Genomic DNA, 20,526 nt, shown 5'->3' with positions numbered 1-20,526 from the left:
GTTTGGCGTTAGAGAAGAGACGGGTGTATTGTTGCTTAAACAAGGTTTCTCCTCATAAAGAGGTCAGGATTTCTATTGTTGCCGGCAACCTGGACTTTTTCACACCCAACACGAGGTGGTGAAATACAAAACAATTCATAGGATACTACTTCAGGTTTTCCCTTCAACAAAGTGTGCATGCCAGCTTACACAAACTCCGTGTTTAGTCACTAGTGAACCTTCTCGCGCAACACACTGCCTTTTCCCATAAAGGGTATAAAGTAAATCCTCAAACTCCCTGTGTTTTAGTCACTAGTGAACCTTCTCACGCAGCACGCTGCCTTTTCGTACCCCCTTGTGGAGACATCCATTAAGGATATAAGTGAAATTATTGCGGCAAGAATACAATTAATGCATATGTGTTTTCAGAGGTTGGACAGAACATAACAATGCATTTGACTCAGCTTGTTTCAGTTAATAACACAATCTACGAGTTATTTGAATAAAACTGCACAAAAATGTATTACATTCTCTAAAAATACACGTAACGGTTCTGTAGTAAGCAATTGGCAAGTGTAAGTATACTCTCCTTACATATGGTACAGACAGATAATCCCACACCTGAGCAAGCACAGGAATTTGTGCAGAAAAGAGCTCCAATAATCCCCAACCAATGGCTTTAGCTACCTGCTAGCGTTGTGGGCAGCTGTGTTTATGATCATCCAGCTCAAAAAATGGATCAATCTGTCCTTCTAGTTTGGTACAAAAGCAAAACCTTTGTTAGCTTCTGGCCAAGCAATGCTCAATTTATCACAACCACCTCTCAGGAGCCCAATCAACTACTTCAAGCTTCCTTTCCCAAGTTCCAGATCTTTGTTTGTGTGCGATTCAAAACCACTCTTGAGCAGGGCAACATCTTCTTCAGTGAAGCTGGCCTCTTCGGTCAGAATGCTGGCAGCATTCGCCTGTGCTTGCTTTCCCACTTCAACTGCCCAGCTGTAAATCACCATCCCCAAGATGGCCATTAACATACCAAGAATGTTCTTCAGTGTCAAACTCGAGTCGAATAAAATCCAACCAAGCATTAGCACACAAACAGTCTTCATGTGACCCAGAACTTGAAAAGAGACAGCAGAAAACCTCCCGATGCAAAGGTACTGACTGATGTTACAGAAGACGGCCAGTGCACATGACAAGCATATAAAAAACTGCACAACGAGCACCAGAGAATCAAATCAACATATCGAAAATCTCTAAGGTGATGTTCTGATTCTGAAAGTGAGTAAATGGTTTTTCCTTACAATAGAGCCCCCTGAGAATGGATATTCCAGGATATTGCGACCGTTAAAAATGTAGTCGCAGAAAGGTCCCAAACATAGCAGAGATGCCGCTTGGATTGGTGCTGTTTTGCTTAGCAGTTCAAAAGAGCCTACGGAATATTTCTGCTGGAACGAGCCAATGTACTGTAAAAATAAATGTACCCAATGAGCATAAATCATCAAATGGATGTACTTAAAGGAGATTTCAAGACATTAAGGCCCACTCCTTAGCCATTCGGCCATGCCAGGCCATGCAGCTCCTTAAGCATTTGGCTATGCCAGCCTGCCCGCCTCTTTCAGCATAGAGCCACACCAGAATGGACTAAAGGGACTTACTGGTTGAGCCTGGTGTCTTAGTCAATTTTGGAGAGGGGCCGGGGGGGGGGGGGGGGTGCGGGGGGGCGGGGGGGGGGGGGGGGGGTGGGGGGGGGAGGGTGGGGGTGCGCTGGGGAACAATCCAAAATCGGCAAGAGAACACTTACAATTTGTTGTAAAGATGTGCAAAGCACAGCCACAACAGCAGAGATGAACCCTCCCATGTTGATATGTACATCTGTGACTGTGCATATGCCGACACCCATGACAACCACCAGGACAGCAGCTTTGATCTCTCTGGTGTAGGTTTTGTTGTGCAGCATCCATTCAAGAACACATACCACAGGTATCATGCTCAATTTCGAGATCTATGCACACAGAAAGAAAAACTATTCATTAATCAAGAGCTGGGTATCAGTCAGGTTTCAGATCCAACAGCCAAAAAGGCAGAATAAAAGGTGGTTTTCTGACCTGGTAAAATCCGACAGAATTGAGCATAAGGCTTAGGTTCATGCAGACGATGGATGCATTTGCGACAAATGAGAACCAGAGAAGGTCCCCAAAGGGCACATTCTTGGATGACACATTTCCTGACAGTGATGATGACACATAGCCCACTGCCGCTGTGACTGTGAAATGGAAAGCAGTGAGGGTAGTGGCTGCATTCCGACATAAGTGAGTTTCTTAGTTTGAGGGGAGAGAAAGAAGAGGGAGGGGGGAATGAGCTTTCAAAAAACCATAGTATTAACAACACAAAGTTCAACATGATTCTCAAGGGTCTGTTTTTAGATTTGTAAAAGAGCCAATTAAACAAAAACAAAAAACAAAAAAACAAAAAAATCAAGGATTTTGCATTATAGGGTTTCTTTGTCGAAGCTACTGAAACACGAGCAAGTTTCTCATGACTCAGGGAGCCTATTGGAACACGTCATGACATTAGGCATCTGACCAGCTCAAATTTTGAAGTCTATTGCATGTGGAATAGCCATTGAAACACAAACAAGATGTAGGATTCTAGCAGGTTGAAGCAATTGAAAATGCAACAAATTGCTCATGATTCAAGGGTTAGGGATCAGTAACAAGTTTCCATGATTTTCAAGTTTAGCGGGGATCTGTTTGTAGTTATAAGCATCTGTGAAGAGCTTGAATTCAGTTAACACAACAACAAGCACTCCCCTTATAATTCGCAGGAAAAGAAAAGGGGAAACGTGATTGATAAGAGGGAAGAAGCATTGGAAAAAGCAGGAATAGACAAGGATTAGTGCGCTAATTACCGAAGCGAAAATCATAGCCCTTGTCGGACATGACCTGCTTGTTGGCCATGATGATGCCCACGGAGCTGATGATGTTCATGGCCCAGGCGCCCACGTCTGAAAACAGGTCACCCGGGGGGCTGTTGCTTCTGTTGTTGGGCTGCATTATGGCGCTCGCACGCAACGAAGAGAATGCTTGGAGACCTAAAAGGGGATTATATATGCCAGGGCCATGGCCATGGCCACGTCAGCACAAATCCCCTTAGGCCTTTGTTTGACGAAGCAAAAATAAGTCGCTTTTTCTCTTTTAAAAAAAAAAAGAAAGAAAAAAAAGCATCACTTACTTTTTTTTTCCGAAGGTACAGGAAATTTAGAAACACATCTCTATGAGCCTCTCAACCAAATGACCCCCAGCCTTCCCCGCCGGGATGAGGGCTGGCAAACCCATCAAACATGCTTATAATCAACCCATCAAGGGTAGGTAGGCCCCCAAGACTAGAACACAAGACCTTGAGAGTGACCAACGCTCTACCAGATGAGCTAGCACTCGATGGTATACAATCACTTACTTTGTATCATTTCCATGGAAGCTCACGCGTTGCTTTCAACCTTTCTCCACTAATAAAGATGTCCAAAATAAATGTTTCTATGGTGTGAGGGTGGCCACGCGTTCTAAAACTAAATGAAATTTTTCTCAGCCTTACATCAATCCTTTTCACCAAGTAAACACCAATATGAACACGCATCCAATTATAACTATATCTTGAAAAATTTGTGGATGTATTTTTCTTTTTCCCATCAATTTTGAGACAATTTTTTCAAAATTTGAGCACTCTAGGTCAATGTTCGAGAAAGGGTAATCTGAGGTTATCCTTTTTTAAAAGGAAGTTTGTCTTTTGGTACGTCGGCCCTAGGTATCTCAACCCTTGTTTATGCGCACGCCCCCTTCTCCCTTATGATGCTTGCCCAGTGCAGGTAGCAAGATTTGAACCCAAAGACCTCTTGAGACTTCAAAGCTCTAACCACTACACTATGCAATGGGGTGACTTATTTGATTAAAGACCCACCCTTTATTTGATTAAATATTTCCTTGACTTATTTTATTAAAGACCCACTCTTTATCACAAAGTCTTCCACAGGCTAGTTCTAATCAAGTACATAAAACAAAGGATAATGAAAACAAGGTATGTGCTCAGTCATTACAACTAGACTTGCTTTGCAAAGAGAAACCTCTCTCCCCTCCTCTCATCTCTATTTCTCTCTCGCACTACCTTTCTGCCACCCACAAGTGGGGCAGATTGGCTAGTGTGAGGGCCCTTATAATGGCCATGATCCACTCGAGTTCAAGTCCCATTGTTGGTCATATATGCCCTTGTGTTGCATTCTACCAATGTTAATACCTCTCTCTCTCTCTCTCTCTCCTCATCCTCATCTTTTTATTCTCTCTCTATCTCTCCTCCTTGCACTATCTCTCTCTCTCTCCCTTCTCCTCTCTCCCCCCTGCTTTGATGGTGAGAGTTGAAGGAATAGTGGATTTTCTAGAGACGGCTATTGATGGAGAAGGCATGTCTTTATTAGAGGAGCTTTCTTGGAGGAAGCTAGTAGCCTTTTGCATTGAGCATCATACAAATCATTCAAATATTAGATTTTCATTGTCACAAAATGGTACCACAACTCTATGTTGACGACATTCAAGGTGAATGTATTGTTGATGAATTAGCATGGTTTAGCTTGGGCGCAAACGATATCCATTCACATGCTATAAGTAAAACATGCTCAAGCAAGAACTTGCAATTCAGCGGGTTGGCTTTTGCAAATAGATTGTATGTTCAAAGTACCCCAAACATGGCAAAGGATACCACTCAGGATGAGCTTGTAGTGCACGTTGACCTATCAATTCCCACATATCAAAGGTCCTGAGATTGTATTTACACCATGAGTAGATTTGAGCTTGTATCGTTTTTTTTTCCATGGACACTTCAATTCCAACCTCTATATAAAGATTTAGCTTAGGGTCAAGTGCAGGCGCACTAAGTGTTTCAACTCTTGTGACGTCTCCTCCTCTTCTTACAAAAGCATTGTGAAAATGCATTTAGGAGTGTCTGGGCTAACCATTTGCATGGATGGATTAATTGCATACTACATGTCACCCATCTAGACTCCACGAAGGATGATTCTTTATGTGTTTTTGGAGCAGTCACAATACTCATTGTGAGTATGCTTTCCTTGATGTGCCCAAGATTTCAATTTGTTCTCCACTAGCATCTAGCATATAACATAATCTCTAGGGATGATTATTGGTTGGCCTAAAGATGTCCAAGTTTCCTTGGACATGATATTGTGACTGGCTTCTTCTATTCAACGTTCTTGCCCACTAAAATATGTCTAGATACCCTAAAAGGTTTTTCAAGAGAAAGTATCGAGTTTGGAGTTTCACATGTATTGTTAGGAAGTTGGTCCATTGTGTCAAGTTCTTTATCATGACCCTAACATTGTCAAGAGTTCCCAGTGTGTACAGTGGTATTGTACGTCCTTTGGCCATCCTTAGCTTATTGTCCTGATTTGTAGACAGTCATACTAATGACAATAGATGGACTTCACACCATAGGTTTCGCCAAAGTGGTAGCAATAGAGTTTGATACTATGAGCTCAGTATTCAATTGGATTTTGGAAATTCTAGGGTTCTCTTAGTCAATCCTAGAAGGATATCTATCCATAGATTTATTTTTAGATGGCATGCCAAATAACTCTAAATTAAGTTGGTAAAATTATTGTAGGAAGAATGTAAAAAAGCACCTTCAGTTGCATGAAATGTCTACCCCCTATAACTTTGACATTTGACTTTTAGTTTGATATTTATTTTTCTAGACAATTGTGTTGTTCTACTAGTCATGTTTAATAATATGTGAACTCACTGCTATATTTGGAATTTTTAAATAGTACTTTTTTCCAAAATAGAAATTTTTAAAGTATAAAAAGGCCAAGGTCACGTATAATCTCTAATTTCACTCACCTACTCAGTGAGCCCTCTACCTAGCTTCATAGCCCCTCACACCTTCACATCCTTCAGAGCCACCATACCCACTATGGACACATGCCATGTATTTGATGAGTTTATTCAAATATCTTGTGGATTAGTAGACTACGATTTAGTAGGTGAGTTCATAGATATGGAAAAAAACACATATACATTATGTCTAAATCTCACATCGAGCAAGGCCTCATCCACATACTGTAGTTTAGGAGGCGAGTTCATAAATCCAAAAAAATACCACCTGGTGAGAGTAACAATCATGCACCTAGGGGGTATTGGAGTTGTAATCTTCACATCCAACCACCTTGCAATAGCCTAAGAATATGGCACCAAGGGGAAGTGTTGAGAAATATGGTGCCATGGAGAATAAGGAAGGTAGGGAGTGAGTGTAAGAGCAAGCTGGAATTATCCCCATGAGCTAACAAAGCCAAGATATACCTACTTGCCCATAGTTTGGAAGATTTATACTAATTATCCCCATGAGCTAACAAAGCCAAGATATACCTACTTGCCCATAGTTTGGAAGATTTATACTAATTATCCCCATGAGCTAACAAAGCCAAGATATACCTACTTGCCCATAGTTTGGAAGATTTATACTAATTAGAAGAGTTTGAGCTGGAATTTTTTGCTTTGGCCATTTCTCCTCATCAAGGGCAACATTGCTATGTAAAAATCCCAATCAAAATCATCTTTGATTTGGTCAATTAAGCCCTCCAAATTTGTAGCTTACCAATCTCTATTTATAGCTCCTAATCATTATTATTACTGAGTGATTAACAAAAATTAAGCTAGTTAAAGGTCAAAATTGGAATCTTTGGATTGCGTTAGCCTTATATAAGCATCAAATCTTATCATTTGGAATTTGGGTTATTGTCGATAAGCATTTGAGCAAATTTCATCGTTGTTTCCCCAGCGCTGCACATTGTAAGCAACTAGACATTACCTAAGTAGTGTAAACTTGGGTAAGACATTTGAAAATGGCATCAAGCCTCAATAAATCAAGTTGAGAAATTCACTTGGGAAGGGTTCTATACTTAGGCTACACAAATGGACTACCCCCTAATGCACAAAAAAATATGGAAACTCATTAAAGACAATGCACCTATTGCCAATCCTAATGAGGAGTGGGTAGAAAAGGATGAGCAAGAACTTTCACTTATCAAGTTACACCTAGTGCCTCACCTTATCCATCACATAGACTCTAAGGAACTCGCTAAAGATGCATGGGAAGAGTTGAGTCAAGTGTTTAGGGGGGCTAAAGATAAAAATAAAGAGAAATTCATCTCAAAATTGAATTATGTGGGCTAAAAATGAACTTCACTGAGTCACTAGCACAATTTGTTAGAAAGATGAAAAGCATAATGGCACAACTAGATGGAATAAATGCCAAGCGAGGAGATAAAGATGTATTAGAGCCATTCTCTTAAAAAGCATGCCACAAGAGTACAATGCATTGGTGACTACATCAAAAATTTTACCAGAACCAACCTTTGAAGGCTATGTATCCTCTCTTCTTGAAGAAGAAAAGGAGCTAAAGCAAGAACGCACAACTCTAGAACATGCACTCTTCAACAAAACCATCAAGAAATATTTTCATTGTGGAAGGATGAGACATTACCAAAGCGAATATAGACTCAAGCACAAGCCAAGTTGTGACCATTACAAGAAGTTGGGACACAAACAAGAGGAATGTAGATTTAAGAACCAAGAAGCCAACTACATGGGATCTTCACCAAGCAAAGAGGAGATTCCCAATGACATACTATTCTAAAGAGCTACATCAACAAACCTCACAACCCAAGCCTATTTTTTCAATTTATAAGTTGTAAAAAGGGGTCACAATATGAGTAGACACCTATCTCATTTCATTTCTATTTTTTCCCGTCACATTGTACCAATTCCATGGAAGAGTATTTTTGACATTGCTGGGTATAACAACAGAAGCAAGATGACTCTTGCTTCTAAAGATGACTCTTACCAAGCTTGCTCGGAATAGTTGGAGGAACCATATCAAATCTAACCATCTAAATTAAGACCAACTCAAATGGGAAGACATGAAGGCTTACCTCCACCAAAGGTTTTGGCCCCTGGGATTTCAAGCGGAGAAGATGAATGAATTTCTAGAATTATTTCAAGCAGGCAAACCCATTGAGGCATACCATCAGTCTTATGCTAGCCGTATATCTGATATTCTCATGCGACATGGATGAGGAGACCCTTCTTCATAGGTTTATCAGAAGATTGGGATCCTCCTCTCTAGATAGAATGGTAAATAATACAAAGCCCTCTTCATTAGTTGTGAAGTCATAAGGATGGTTGTGGATTTTTTGCAAGCTTTTCCTAAGGAGATAGCCAACAAAAGCCTTTATCGCTCCCTCCCTTGAAGAGAGATTCATCAAATTCTGGATTACCAAATCCAAAAAGGAATCAAGGATAGGATCGTAGCCAAGGTCTCGGAAGCCAATGGACCCAAAAGCCAAGATTCTTTCTCTAGAATACCTTTGGAACTACAATTTTAGCTCTAGAAGGAGCGTAAATGTTTTAGATGCCAGCATTGAAGACACTTGGTGAATGGCTATCCCAATACACATGTTATTGTTACCTTTCTCACTCTTGTTGCTCTCTAGGAGCGTAAATTTTACGCTCTAGAAGGAGCGTAAATGTTTTAGATGCCAGCATTGAAGACACTTGGTGAATGGCTATCCCAATACACATGTTATTGTTACCTTTCTCACTCTTGTTGCTCTAGGATCCTGCCTGCTGCTGCAAGTGGCCTATACTTTCAATCTAGAGTAGTTAGAAACCCTTGCCTCTCGGAACTAGAGGAATCAAAGGACGCAAGTTCTAGCCCACTCAATAACTTTTAATGCCATTACAATAGCTAACAGCTAACTAGGAGGAAGAAGAAAGAGGCATAATTCATGTCATCATTGAGCAACATGGTCAGAATTAACATTTTTCAGGCATCCAGACCCCAACCAATTTCCAAGGTAAATAATTTAAGCTTTTGGTTGATTCGGGGAGTACTTATGCCTTCATTTGACTCAAAGCAAGGTAAAGAAATGTAAGTGGAATTAGCTACTAGTGGAAAGGTTCTTTTTAGATGCCATGAGATAGATGTAATTCTATTCTCCTGGGAACCTAACCAAATGTAAGTTAATTTTTTTTCCTTAGGCATATATATAATGGGATTCTTGGGATGGACTGGATTACACGAAATCAGGCTAACATCCATTGTTGTTGGAATTAGGGTTGCAAGAAAGCACACAAAGCTTGGAGAAGAAGAAGCAAGAATGCACACAAAGCTTGGAGAAGAAGAAGCAAGAATGCACACAACACAGAATGTATTAGATTGTGTCAATGTACAAAGATAAGTTAGCCCTAGAATGATGGGCGTATATACAAGCCGGGGGAAAAAACCTCCTAAAGAGGGAAAAAGTGCCCCGGCGGTCCTAAGTGTGTTCACACACATCACTGCCTATATATATGGCAACAAATCCCCCCTGGGAGTGATGGTGTGAACGAGAGCTGGCACTTATGTATAGGGAAATGCCATGCCCAAACTAGATCAGTCCACAAAGGGGAGCAAGCCCAAAGCTTTGCGGAAAGCTTCGAACTTCTCACGAGGAAGCGCCTTTATGAAAAGATCGGCGAGGTTGTCCTGTGTTGGCACATAGGCCAAGCTGATCTCTCCTGCTGAGAGTCTCTCCCTGACATAGTGATAATGCACCTCAATGTGCTTTGTGCGAGCATGAAAAACTGGGTTTCTTGCAACTGCTAATGCGCTCTGACTGTCAGTGTAGATAGAGGTGGAAGACTCCTGTCCAACACCCAAGTCAGCCAATAAGCCATTTGAGCCACACACACTCAACCGTAGCTGTGAAAGCTGCCCTGTACTCAGCTTCACAACTAGAAGTGGCCACAATAGGTTGCTTCTTGCTCAACCAAGATATGCATGAGCTACCGAGCATGAAACAAAAACCACTTGTGGACATACTTGTGTCATAGCAACCAGCCCAATCTGAGTCCGAAAAAGCATGTAAATCTGGCGGCAACGATCCCCCCTTGGGATAAAACAACCCAAGATGTATGGTGCCACTCAAGTAGTGAGAGATGCGTTTAACTGCCTTCCAATGCTGAGACCCTGGGCTATGCATAAACCTGCTCACCTGTGAGACTGCAAACTGAATGTCCGGCCTCGTAATGCATACATAAATGAGGCAACCAATAGCTGTCTGATAGAGTGTGACATCAAAGTGATCTCCAGCATCATGAAGACTTAACTTCAAACCTGTCTCCATTGGAGTAGCAATAGGCTTGTAGTCTTCAAGGCCAAATCACCGCAACAATGTCTCAATATACTTTGTCTGACACAAAGCAATACCTCCATCACACTGCTTAAATTGTATTCCCAAATAATGATGCAAATGCCCCAAATCTGACATCTCAAAAGAGGCATTCAAATCAGCCTTAAAATCAGCAATATGACTCTCATTTGGTCCTGTGAGCAGCATGTCATCGACATAGAGAGCAATGATTAGATGTACATCATCCACACATTTAACATACAAAGTGCTTTCTGTTGGACTATTCTGAAAACCATGTGCAGTCAAATATGCATGTATCTTTTCATACCAAGCTCGTGGAGCTTGCTTTAAACCATATAAAGCCTTTTTCAACCTGCACACTTTGTTTTCTTGCCCTCTTTGAACAAAACCACGAGGCTGCGTTACATACACTTCCTCATGCAAATCTCCATTCAAGAACGCAGTCTTTATGTCCAACTGATGTACATTCCAACCATTATGAGCTGCCAATGCACAAATTCTACGAATGGTAGTCATATGACAAGTGGGAGCAAAGGTCTCATCAAAATCAATGCCCTTTTCTTGAGCATAACCCTTTGCAACAAGTCTAGCCTTATAGCGATCAACACTACCATCTGGCTTTCGTTTCAACTTAAAAACCCACTTACATCCAATGGCCTTCTTACCAATAGGCAAATCACACAAAGACTATGTACCATTCTTCATTATAGCATCATATTCACTTTGCATTGCAGCCAACCAATTTTTTGATTTTTGTGCCTCATCAAATGAAAGAGGTTCTTCCTCTTTCATTTGATGAGGCACAAAAATTTTATTCATTATAGTATCATATTCACTTTGCATTGCAGCCAACCAATTTTTTGATTTTTGTGCCTCATCAAATGAAAGAGGTTCTTCCTCTTTCAGATCATGTACCATTCTTCATTATAGCATCATATTCACTTTGCATTGCAGCCAACCAATTTTTTGATTTTTGTGCCTCATCAAATGAAAGAGGTTCTTCCTCTTCACACATACTAGACACAGCCAAAGCATAACAATCTGATGCATAAGAGGCATGCTGAAAACCTAAACGAGTACGACTAGAAATAGGTGCATCAATTTTACTATCACGCAAGGTTTGCACCAGCCATTTAGGCATACCTCTAGCCTGCTCATTTTCAGCCCTATCCTCATAAATTACATCCTGTAAATTTGCATCAGAAATAGGCTGATCTATGATGTCGTTTGAAATCTGCACAAGCTGAATATTTGCCTCATTAGGACTTACATTTGAATTCCCACCTGTAAACAGAGGCAATAACGTATCAAATACATCCCGTGAGCTCACACCTGTCTCTTTGGTACATGATAACAAAGGCTGCACAGCATCTTCCACAAAAACATCTCGACTAATCAAGATACGCTTTGACTGCGGATGATACAATCTGTAACCCTTGCTCTCAGCACTGTAACCAACAAAAATGCATTTGACAGCCTTATCATCCAATTTTTTACGTTGTTGCACAGGCACTAAAGCATAGGCCAAGCAACCAAAGACACGCAAGTGACCAATACCATGCCAAGCTTTGTATGGTGTAATAGATGCAAGGCCTTAGTGGGACACCTGTTGAGTACATATGCAGCACACATGACAGCCTCAAGCCAAAACGCATGTGGCAAAGCTTGGCTCTTGACCATACATCGTGCCATCTCCATAAGTGACCTATTTTTTCTCTCTGCAACACCATTTTGCTGAGGGGTATACAGCACTGTACATTGGTGTTTTATCTCACGACTAGCCAGAAATGTATCAAATTCTTTAGACATGTACTCCCCCCCTCGATCAGAATGGAGGGTGCCCACAATACAGTTGGATACATTTTCAACCATAAGCAAAAACTGTTTGAAGCACAAAAACACTTCGGGCTTTGCCTTCAATGGATATACCATGCATGCCTTGAGTAATCATCAATGAAAGTCACGAAGTACAAGTGTTTACCAAATGATGGAGTTTGCATAGGCCCACATACATCACTATGTACAAGTTGCAATTTGCGAGTGGCCCGCACTGAACCATCTTTTGGAAACGCAGAACGCTGCATTTTGCCCAAAATACAGCCTTCACAAACATGTTTCAATGGTGCCTCAAGAGGGGGCAATGAAGCAACCATATCAAATTTCTGCAAACGCAGCAAACTAGCAAAGTTCAGAGATGACCAAAACGAGCATGCCATCTGAAACTGCCTTTTCATCAGAAACTACATTTGCTGAATCTTCCACACACTTGTCATAAGAATTGAGCCTATACAGCCCACGAAACAAGGTGCCAGATGCAATAATCGTATCACTAGAAGTCAAATCATGAACAGTACATCTGTCATCCACAAATTTGACTACAAGTCCAAGTCTAGCAAGCGCAGAGACAGACAATAGATTCTTCTTTATCCCTGGCACATACAAAGCATCTGAAAGCATGAAAGCGCTGCCATTTGCAGCAGTAGCATAATTTTACCAATGCCCTTCACTGGGTAAGAAGCATTATTGGCACATGTGACAGTATTCCCATTAGGGACAGCCTCAAGACAAGTGAACATATCACGATGCGAGGTAATGTGCTTTGTAGCACCACTGTTAAAATACCATATATCAAAGTCAATAGAAACTGTCAAACATGCATCATGTACAGATGGGTCAAATTGGCAATACACGCTAAACGCCCATTCTGTATCCTGCACAACATTTGCAGAATCTGCATTTGTAGAAGCATCCGCTATTGTGGCTGCATTTGACTCTTTCGACTTTGCCTCTTTAGCCTTTAGCTTAGGGCAATTCTTAATGACATGATCAGTTGCTTTACAATAGTTACACCTGATCTTTTTCTTACCTTTATCAAGAGCCTTCTCAGACCTATTGTTGCTACTTGTGGAAGGAGAAGAAGTTGCAGACCTATTAATAGGAGAAGAAACAGTGGAAGGGGCTGCCTTACCACTTCTTCTCTGCTAGGCAGCAACAAATGCTTGATCAACTGCATGATGCCTAGCCCTGTTTTGCCTGGACTGCGCTTCTTACAAGAGCTTGTTGACTAAAGTATCATACTTGACAACATCAGGTCTGTCCTCAGTAACAAGTCTCCACGTGGAAGCAAAAGTCTGATATGACTCAGGTAAAGCATCAAGAACAGTCTGCACAAGAGAATGATTAGGAATAATCTCACCTGCAGAAATCAACTACTCCTTGAGATCTTTAATCTTAGCAAGAAAAACATTCATGTCATCATCTTCCTGCATAATCTTCGATTCTAGCTCTTTACGCAGGTAAGAGATTTTTGCCTCGTTATTACGACCTGCATACAAATCAGCTAGAATATCCCAAGCTTGTTTTGCTATTTTAGCTGAACGAATATGTGGAGTGATGTTACGTTTGACAGAAAGTGCAATCAAGGCATGAGCCTGCGCATCTTTACCATCCCAACGAGCTTGTTCAGTAGTGGGTAAAATAGCAGCAACAGTAGAGCTGCTAGAACCTGCAACATCCTCAACAGATCCTACATCCACAAAACCTGGACGTACATCCATACCCTGCACAATGTGCCACACTCCTTTTGCAACCAAAACATGCTGCATCATGTATGCCCAAAGTGGGTAGTTGCTGTCTCCATCCAATTTCATCAGCAAACAACATGCGAAATACATCATTGCTGTTATCAGCCATGACCACTGACTGAAACTGATGCAAAAGCTACCTTTAATGAAGCAAAGACTAAACAGAAAACAACTCGTGCTATGTAGCACGGTCCACAATAGAATACGTATGCCTGTTTTGCAGAAAACTGCACTGTCGAAAATTCTGCACAAAATGACGAAAATACTTGTGCAGAACTTGTAATACAAAAACAGAGCCCGAAACGACCTCAGTTGCAATTTCTGAGAATGCAAAGCTCTATGGGTCGAATTTACAGAGTATAGGGACCTGCAAGCGCTCGTGAAAGCTCACCTCAATCGGAGAACGTGAGTCGGAGGGTGCTAGCGGCGTAGCCCTGGGAGCCGATGCCTGCTCTGATACCAATTGTTGGAATTAGGGTTGCAGGAAAGCACACAAAGCTTGGAAAAGAAGAAGCAAGAATACACACAACACACAATGTATTAGATTGTGTCAATGTACAAAGATAAGTTAGCCCTAGAATGATGGGCGTATATACAAGCCGGGGGAAAAACCTCCTAAAGAGGAAAAAAGTGCCCCGACGGTCCTAAGTGTGTTCATACAAGGTATCTATGCTATTAAAGGGACCTAGGAAGAAGTGGGCAATTTATGTTGTTAAGCTTAATCATGTAGGCAAAGATACTAAGAAATTGGGATGGTTAAGTGAGTATCCAAAGAGTTAGATACTAAGGAACCGGGATGGTTAAGTGAGTATCCAAAGAGTTAGATACTAAGGAACCGGGATGGTTAAGTGAGTATGCTAACATATTTTCTAAAGATTTGAACAAAATTTCCCCAAACTCATGAGGTAGATCATGAGAAAAAGCTGATACTTGGATCTCAACCAACAACTGCAAAAAGAACTTATAAAATGGTCATTTCAAAAGTAATTAAATTCAAGGAATAGTTGAGGTAACCTTTGAATAAAGGCTTTGTTCAACCCAATGTATCCACTTGGGATGCGTTAGAAGAAGGATGTGATTCTCATATTATGTATTGATTATAGAGGGTTGAATTAGCTCACCATTGAGAATAAATATCATATTCCCAAAATAGATAAAATGTTAGACCAATTGCATGGAGCCGAGATATTTACAAAGATTGACTCAAAGTCAAGTTATTTTATCAAATCACGATTAAGGAGCAAGATATTCCTAAGATAGGTTTTAATACCCAATATAAACATTATGAGTTTATGGTAATGCCATTCAGATTAACTAATACCCCTACTACCTTTAATCGATTGATGTAGAAAATCTTTAGATTAACTATTACCCCTACTACCTTAAAGATTGATGTAGAAAATCTTTTGATTAACTGCTAATACCCCTACTACCTTTAATCGATTGATGTAGAAAATCTTTTGATTAACTGCTAATACCCCTACTACCTTTAATCGATTGATGTAGAAAATCTTTAGAGAGTATTTGGATGATTTCATTTAGTCTTCTTTAATGATATTATGGTTTACTCTAATGACACTTCTCAAGGAGGACATTCCATTTCGATGGTCTTTAATGCGTTAGAGTTCCTTTGATAAGCTTAAGGCTGTTAAATTAGTGACAAACCCTATGCTGAAGTTACCAAAATTTAGGAAGCCCTTCAAAGTCATCAACGATGCCAGTGGATTCGTTGTTGTGGAGGAATATTAATGTAGGAAGGATTCCCCATAGCATATGAGTATTAGAAATTAAGACCTCATGAAAGGAACTATAATGTTTATAATCTAGAGTTGCTTGTAATAGTGCATGCCTTGAAGCTTTGGTAACACTATCTTCTCGAGAGCAGATGTTCACCTTGGTTATAGATCATAAGAGCTTAAAGTGGATTTTCACTCAAAATGATCTTAACATGAGGGAAAGAAGATGGATACAAACACTTCAAGAGTTTTATTTTGAAATCAAGTACAGATCACGAAAAGAGAATGTGGTGGTTTAGTTGGAAAGCCTATTTAATTCTAATCTCTTACACACTGTGATTAAGGAGAATATTGAATCAGATAAACTATTTACCCATGTTTCTACCTTGATTAAGCAAGAAAGTACAAGGATTCAAGTTTTAAAATAGTTGCATGTCCCTGAAGATAGAGATCTTAAAAAGAGGTTTCTTTATAAAGCTCATGATATCCCTATAGTAGTAGGACAACTCGACTATATGAAGACTTTCACGGTTGTTGTTAACTCCTTTTTTTGTACACTCTTTGTAATCTGCACCCTAGCTTAGATGTTTCACATTGTATATGGCCAAAGACCTCTATTGTAACAAGAGATAGCCATATAAGGCTTAAATATGTAATGAGAACATGTTTTGGATATCCCATTAATGTGGCTGATCGGGCAAAGCCCACTTGTATATAAGTGACTTATGAGGGTATGTATGTAAGGACACCTTTCATAGTATAATCAAGTGTTGAGCTCAAGCTTAGGAGATCCTTCCTTCTTGCATATCTTGTTCATGCTTCCATGTTTATGTTTGTCATTAGCTATGGAGTCTTGTGGAGTTTGAGAGTGTGTGTACTTGAGGTAAGCTTGCTTGATTCTTGTTTGCGAGTAACTAGATGTGGAGTGTGTGTGTGTGTGTGTATGTGTGTGTGTGTGTGTGTGTGAGAGAGAGAGAGAGAGAGAGAGAGAGAGAGAGAGAGAGAGAGAGAGATGGAGTGAGAAGAGAGGAATCTTGCTAGCTTCTCCCTCATAAAGTGATTAGATTATGGAGGCCCAACCATTGGATTGATAGGACTTGAAGGTTTGACACCCTTTGAGGCCTTCATTCCCATGATCAATCTGCTTTCATGCTCTAGTAAACGATATGTACTCCTTGGTGAAGACAATGCTTATTGTGTGAAGCTACAACTTCCCTAAATAGCTGCAAAGAAGAGTTTCTTTTAGTTGGGACTTAAGAAGGATGTTCTGAAGAAGCATGTTCATCAGTGCTTGGTTTGCCAAAAGCTTAAGGTCAAAAAGGATAAAAATGCCATGAAAGTTGCATCCTTAGATATCTTGTGCTAGATGAAATAGGAGTGCTTAAGCATGGATTTTATTAGTGGATTACCTTCAATAAATGTAAGATATGATTCTATCTTGGTCACGACAGGTTGTTTAGTAGGTTGTTTCATGTCTTGCTTTTGGATTGCTTTCTTCAAAGCCATGGGTACCTCTCTAGATCTTAGTATTGCCTATCATCTGAAAATCAATGGTTAGATAGAGAGGGTGAACCTAGTGATCAAATATATTCTTCAAGTGTTATGTGGGATGAGAATCCAAATGATGGTTGGATGAATTATCTACATTTGGTAGAATTTTCTTATAATGCATCTCATCATTGAAGCATAGGGATGAGTCCATTTAAGGCACTTCATGTGGACAAGATTGCATAACGCCATTAAATTGGTATGATCTACTTATTAGAGTGAAAGTGTCAAAGAAAATGGTAGATAAAATGGATCATCAAATGCAAGCTAGAAAGAAGGACATCAAAGCTACTCAAGATAGACAAAAGTAGTATGAAGATCTAAAGGGGACTACCAAAGAGTTCTATGAAGGTGATATGGTTTTCCTATGTGTGTGAACCAAGAGAAGTTTTCTCTCCTTGGGAAAGTACAAGAAGCTATCCAGATATTGTGGACCATATGTTATTTAACAAATAAAGTTGGAGATCAAGCTTATGAAATTTTACTTCCTCCATACTTAAAGATCCATAATGTCTTTCATGTGAGCTTATTGAAGAAACATGTCCCAGATCTAAGTCATATATTGGACGACAAGTAGTTGCTTTCCCCTCTCAAGGTCAAGCAAAATTAGAACTAGAAGAAGTTTTGGACGTCAGAGAAAAACCCCTTAGGAACAAGATCTTAAAATAATACTTAATCTCAACTGAGGATGTTACTTGGAAGAGGGTGTATTTTTTTGGCGAGCATTTTTGAGCGAGCACTTTGGTATTGAGGCAAGCGGTTTCTCTCTCAACACTTCTTGTATCCGTCTACTCCTATCCCTCTATTGTCACACCTACGAGATGTTGAGCATTACACACCATGGGCCACTATCATTGCAACTCATTTACAAAGACACCATATTATGATCTAAAATTTCCATTATATTCCAAAGCAAATTTACAAGACCACATCATTATATGACAAACATCTATGAGATGTTGAACACATGCAACAATACATGAAAGCATGTGTGTACACAATGCTCTTTACTTCCATGGGCCACTATCATTGCAACTCATTTACAAAGACACCATATTATGATCTAAAACTTGCATTGTATTTCATAACAAATTTACAAGACCATAGCATTACTACTAACAAACTTTGGCCAAGATGTTGAACACACAACAATACATAAAAGCAAGGGTGTACACAATGTTCGTTACTTCCATGGGCCACTATTATTGCTACTTCTTCATAAAGACACCATAGAGAGATGCAACTTCCATTATATTTCAAAGAAAAATAACAATACTGTAGCATAATATGACAAACACCTACGAATATGTTGAACACATGCAACAATATATGAAAGCATTTTGGGCCTCAACTATCATCTTGGCCTTCTCCATCTACCCTAATTTGCAATGAAGGTGGCAACTTCTGCTCAAAGAGAAGCCTTCTTCACCTCTTCAATTATGCCAGAAGCTCTCCACATCCCAATGGCTTCTGCTTTCACCTCTAGCATTTTGGGCCCCAACTATCATCTTAGCCTTCTCCATCTACCCTAATTTGCACAATGAAGGTGGCAACTTCTGCTCAAAGAGAAGCCTTCTTCACCTCTTCAATTATGCCAGAAGCTCTCCACATCCCAATGGCTTCTGCTTTGACCTCTAGCATGTTCTTATTTGCAAGGTCTACCACTTTCTCTGTTGTGAGCTTCTTGTAGAGCTCCTACACTTCAGACGTTGTTGTCCATGCTTCCATAAGGGCATCTGATCCTCATCTGATCTAGGTTCCTTTTTTGAGGTGCATGAAAGATTGAAGAGCTTTACTTAATATGCTTAAATGTAGTAGTATTAGAGGGATTGTTAGATGAAGCCATGATAAAAGAGTTTATGCCCAACCCATTGCAATATGAAGATATAAGGGGAGGGTGGGAAGGGATGTGTGCCTAGAAGAGTACTAGAACATGGCAATCTCTACTGTATTTATAACTTCTCAGAAATAGAAATAATTATTTTAAGCATAAGAACAACTATTTTAAGCACAAAAATAATTATTATAAGGTCTCACTCTTTCACTCACACTCTCTCTCGTGGCCTTGAGATCTTTATCCATCTCTCTTAATTGTCAATTTAATTACCTAAATTGTCACGTTAGAAGCTAAAAACAATGCCATTGACATACTTTGAGTGTACAACAATAATGTCTAAAATAATATATTTCTTTCATTACAAGTGAGTGAAATACATCAGAATGGACGCCGTGGGTGTTGGTGGAAGAAGGAAGGTGGTGGTAGGGAACTCTACCATGTGGTGTAGGTGCGGGTGTGAATATTATTGCATTACATGGTGGAGAAGTTGTTAGTGATATTATATTGGTTTCTTAGATAATTTTAATGTTTTTGTATTAGGTGAAGAAGTAGTGTGTGTGGTCGGGTATATATTCCCAAGCACCCTTCAGACACATGGGTGCAATATGAGATAGAGGAGACAGGATTGTACCCCGAGGAGTGGATCGACAAGCTTCGGGGCAAGGACACGTGGATATTGTGCCCATGGTGGATAGACTACCCAGAGGGGGAGCTTCCTCTAGAGGAGGCTGAGCAGTTTCAGAGTATGTTTCATTATGTAGGGTAGAACATTTGTATGAACTATGAAGATTTTTTTTGGGAGTTTAAAGTTCCTAAGTTGGTTGAATGCAAGAGCGAAGAAGGGCAAGAAGCCTAGAACCGACTAGTAATCGGCCCCCAAGAAGTAAAAGGGTAAGAAATCAGCAAACGAGGAGCCTCCATCATCCACGACCATGACAGCAATGCCCAAAAAGTGGTCACGGCCAGAGTGGGAAGGGGATGACATTGATGAGGATGCTGAGGATAGCGACCCTAAGGATGATGAGCAACATTCCCCCCATGCACAGGGCAATAAGCAGTTACCCCAAATGGTGAGAGGAAAGGGCACGGGCCAAAGAGTTCAAAATAAGACGACGTAGCCCTCTTGGGAGCTAGTAAGTGAACTTAAAATGTTTTAACTTTAATTAGTTCATTTATTGAACAACAATATTAACATATGTTTGGTCTTGTCTAAATGAAGACTACCGTCCACATGGTGGACCCTCTGCACTTAGTTTTGAGCTCCAACATTGATCACCTCTGACTCGCACTTTTGGGAAAGCGAAAACACAGGTATGATCTCTAACCCGTGCTATTGACTCTCTCCATTTGTCATAATTATATAGTTTGTAGTCCACTTATATGCTTTGTTGTTCCAGGAATCTTGCAACAATATTGCAATGATTCATGGGATCTCTTACAAGGTGGGGAAGCATGGAGGCCTACAATAGCCTTGGAGGCCTACACTTGGTGTGGGCCAATTTTCCAACAAATCTCTCTCTCTCTCTCTCTCTCTCTCTCTCTCTCTCTCTCTCTCTCTCTCTCTCTCTAAGGACACGGTTGTGGTTCCTC

The 20,526-nt window shown here is 40.3% G+C and overlaps 1 protein-coding gene across 1 annotated transcript; it reads right to left on the bottom strand.

The window, feature by feature from the left end:
• Positions 1-476: 476 nt before the first annotated feature.
• On the bottom strand, positions 477-3,064 carry LOC147624904 (UDP-rhamnose/UDP-galactose transporter 3-like). The gene is made up of 5 exons (XM_086818147.1): positions 2,888-3,064; positions 2,085-2,272; positions 1,781-1,981; positions 1,281-1,442; positions 477-1,187 (listed from the first exon to the last, which is right to left on the bottom strand). Exons 1-5 carry the CDS (start codon positions 3,030-3,032, stop codon positions 819-821), a joined length of 1,065 nt encoding a protein of 354 aa, XP_086674273.1. The 5' UTR covers positions 3,033-3,064; the 3' UTR covers positions 477-818.
• Positions 3,065-20,526: the final 17,462 nt, after the last annotated feature.

The sequence above is a fragment of the Cibotium barometz genome, chromosome 24, assembly GCF_041138505.1.
Source record: "Cibotium barometz isolate CiBa-2024 chromosome 24, ASM4113850v1, whole genome shotgun sequence".
Classification (NCBI taxonomy): Eukaryota; Viridiplantae; Streptophyta; class Polypodiopsida; order Cyatheales; family Cibotiaceae; genus Cibotium; species Cibotium barometz.
Note: the sequence above shows the minus strand (reverse complement) of the source record. Positions and strands in the feature narration are given on the sequence as shown.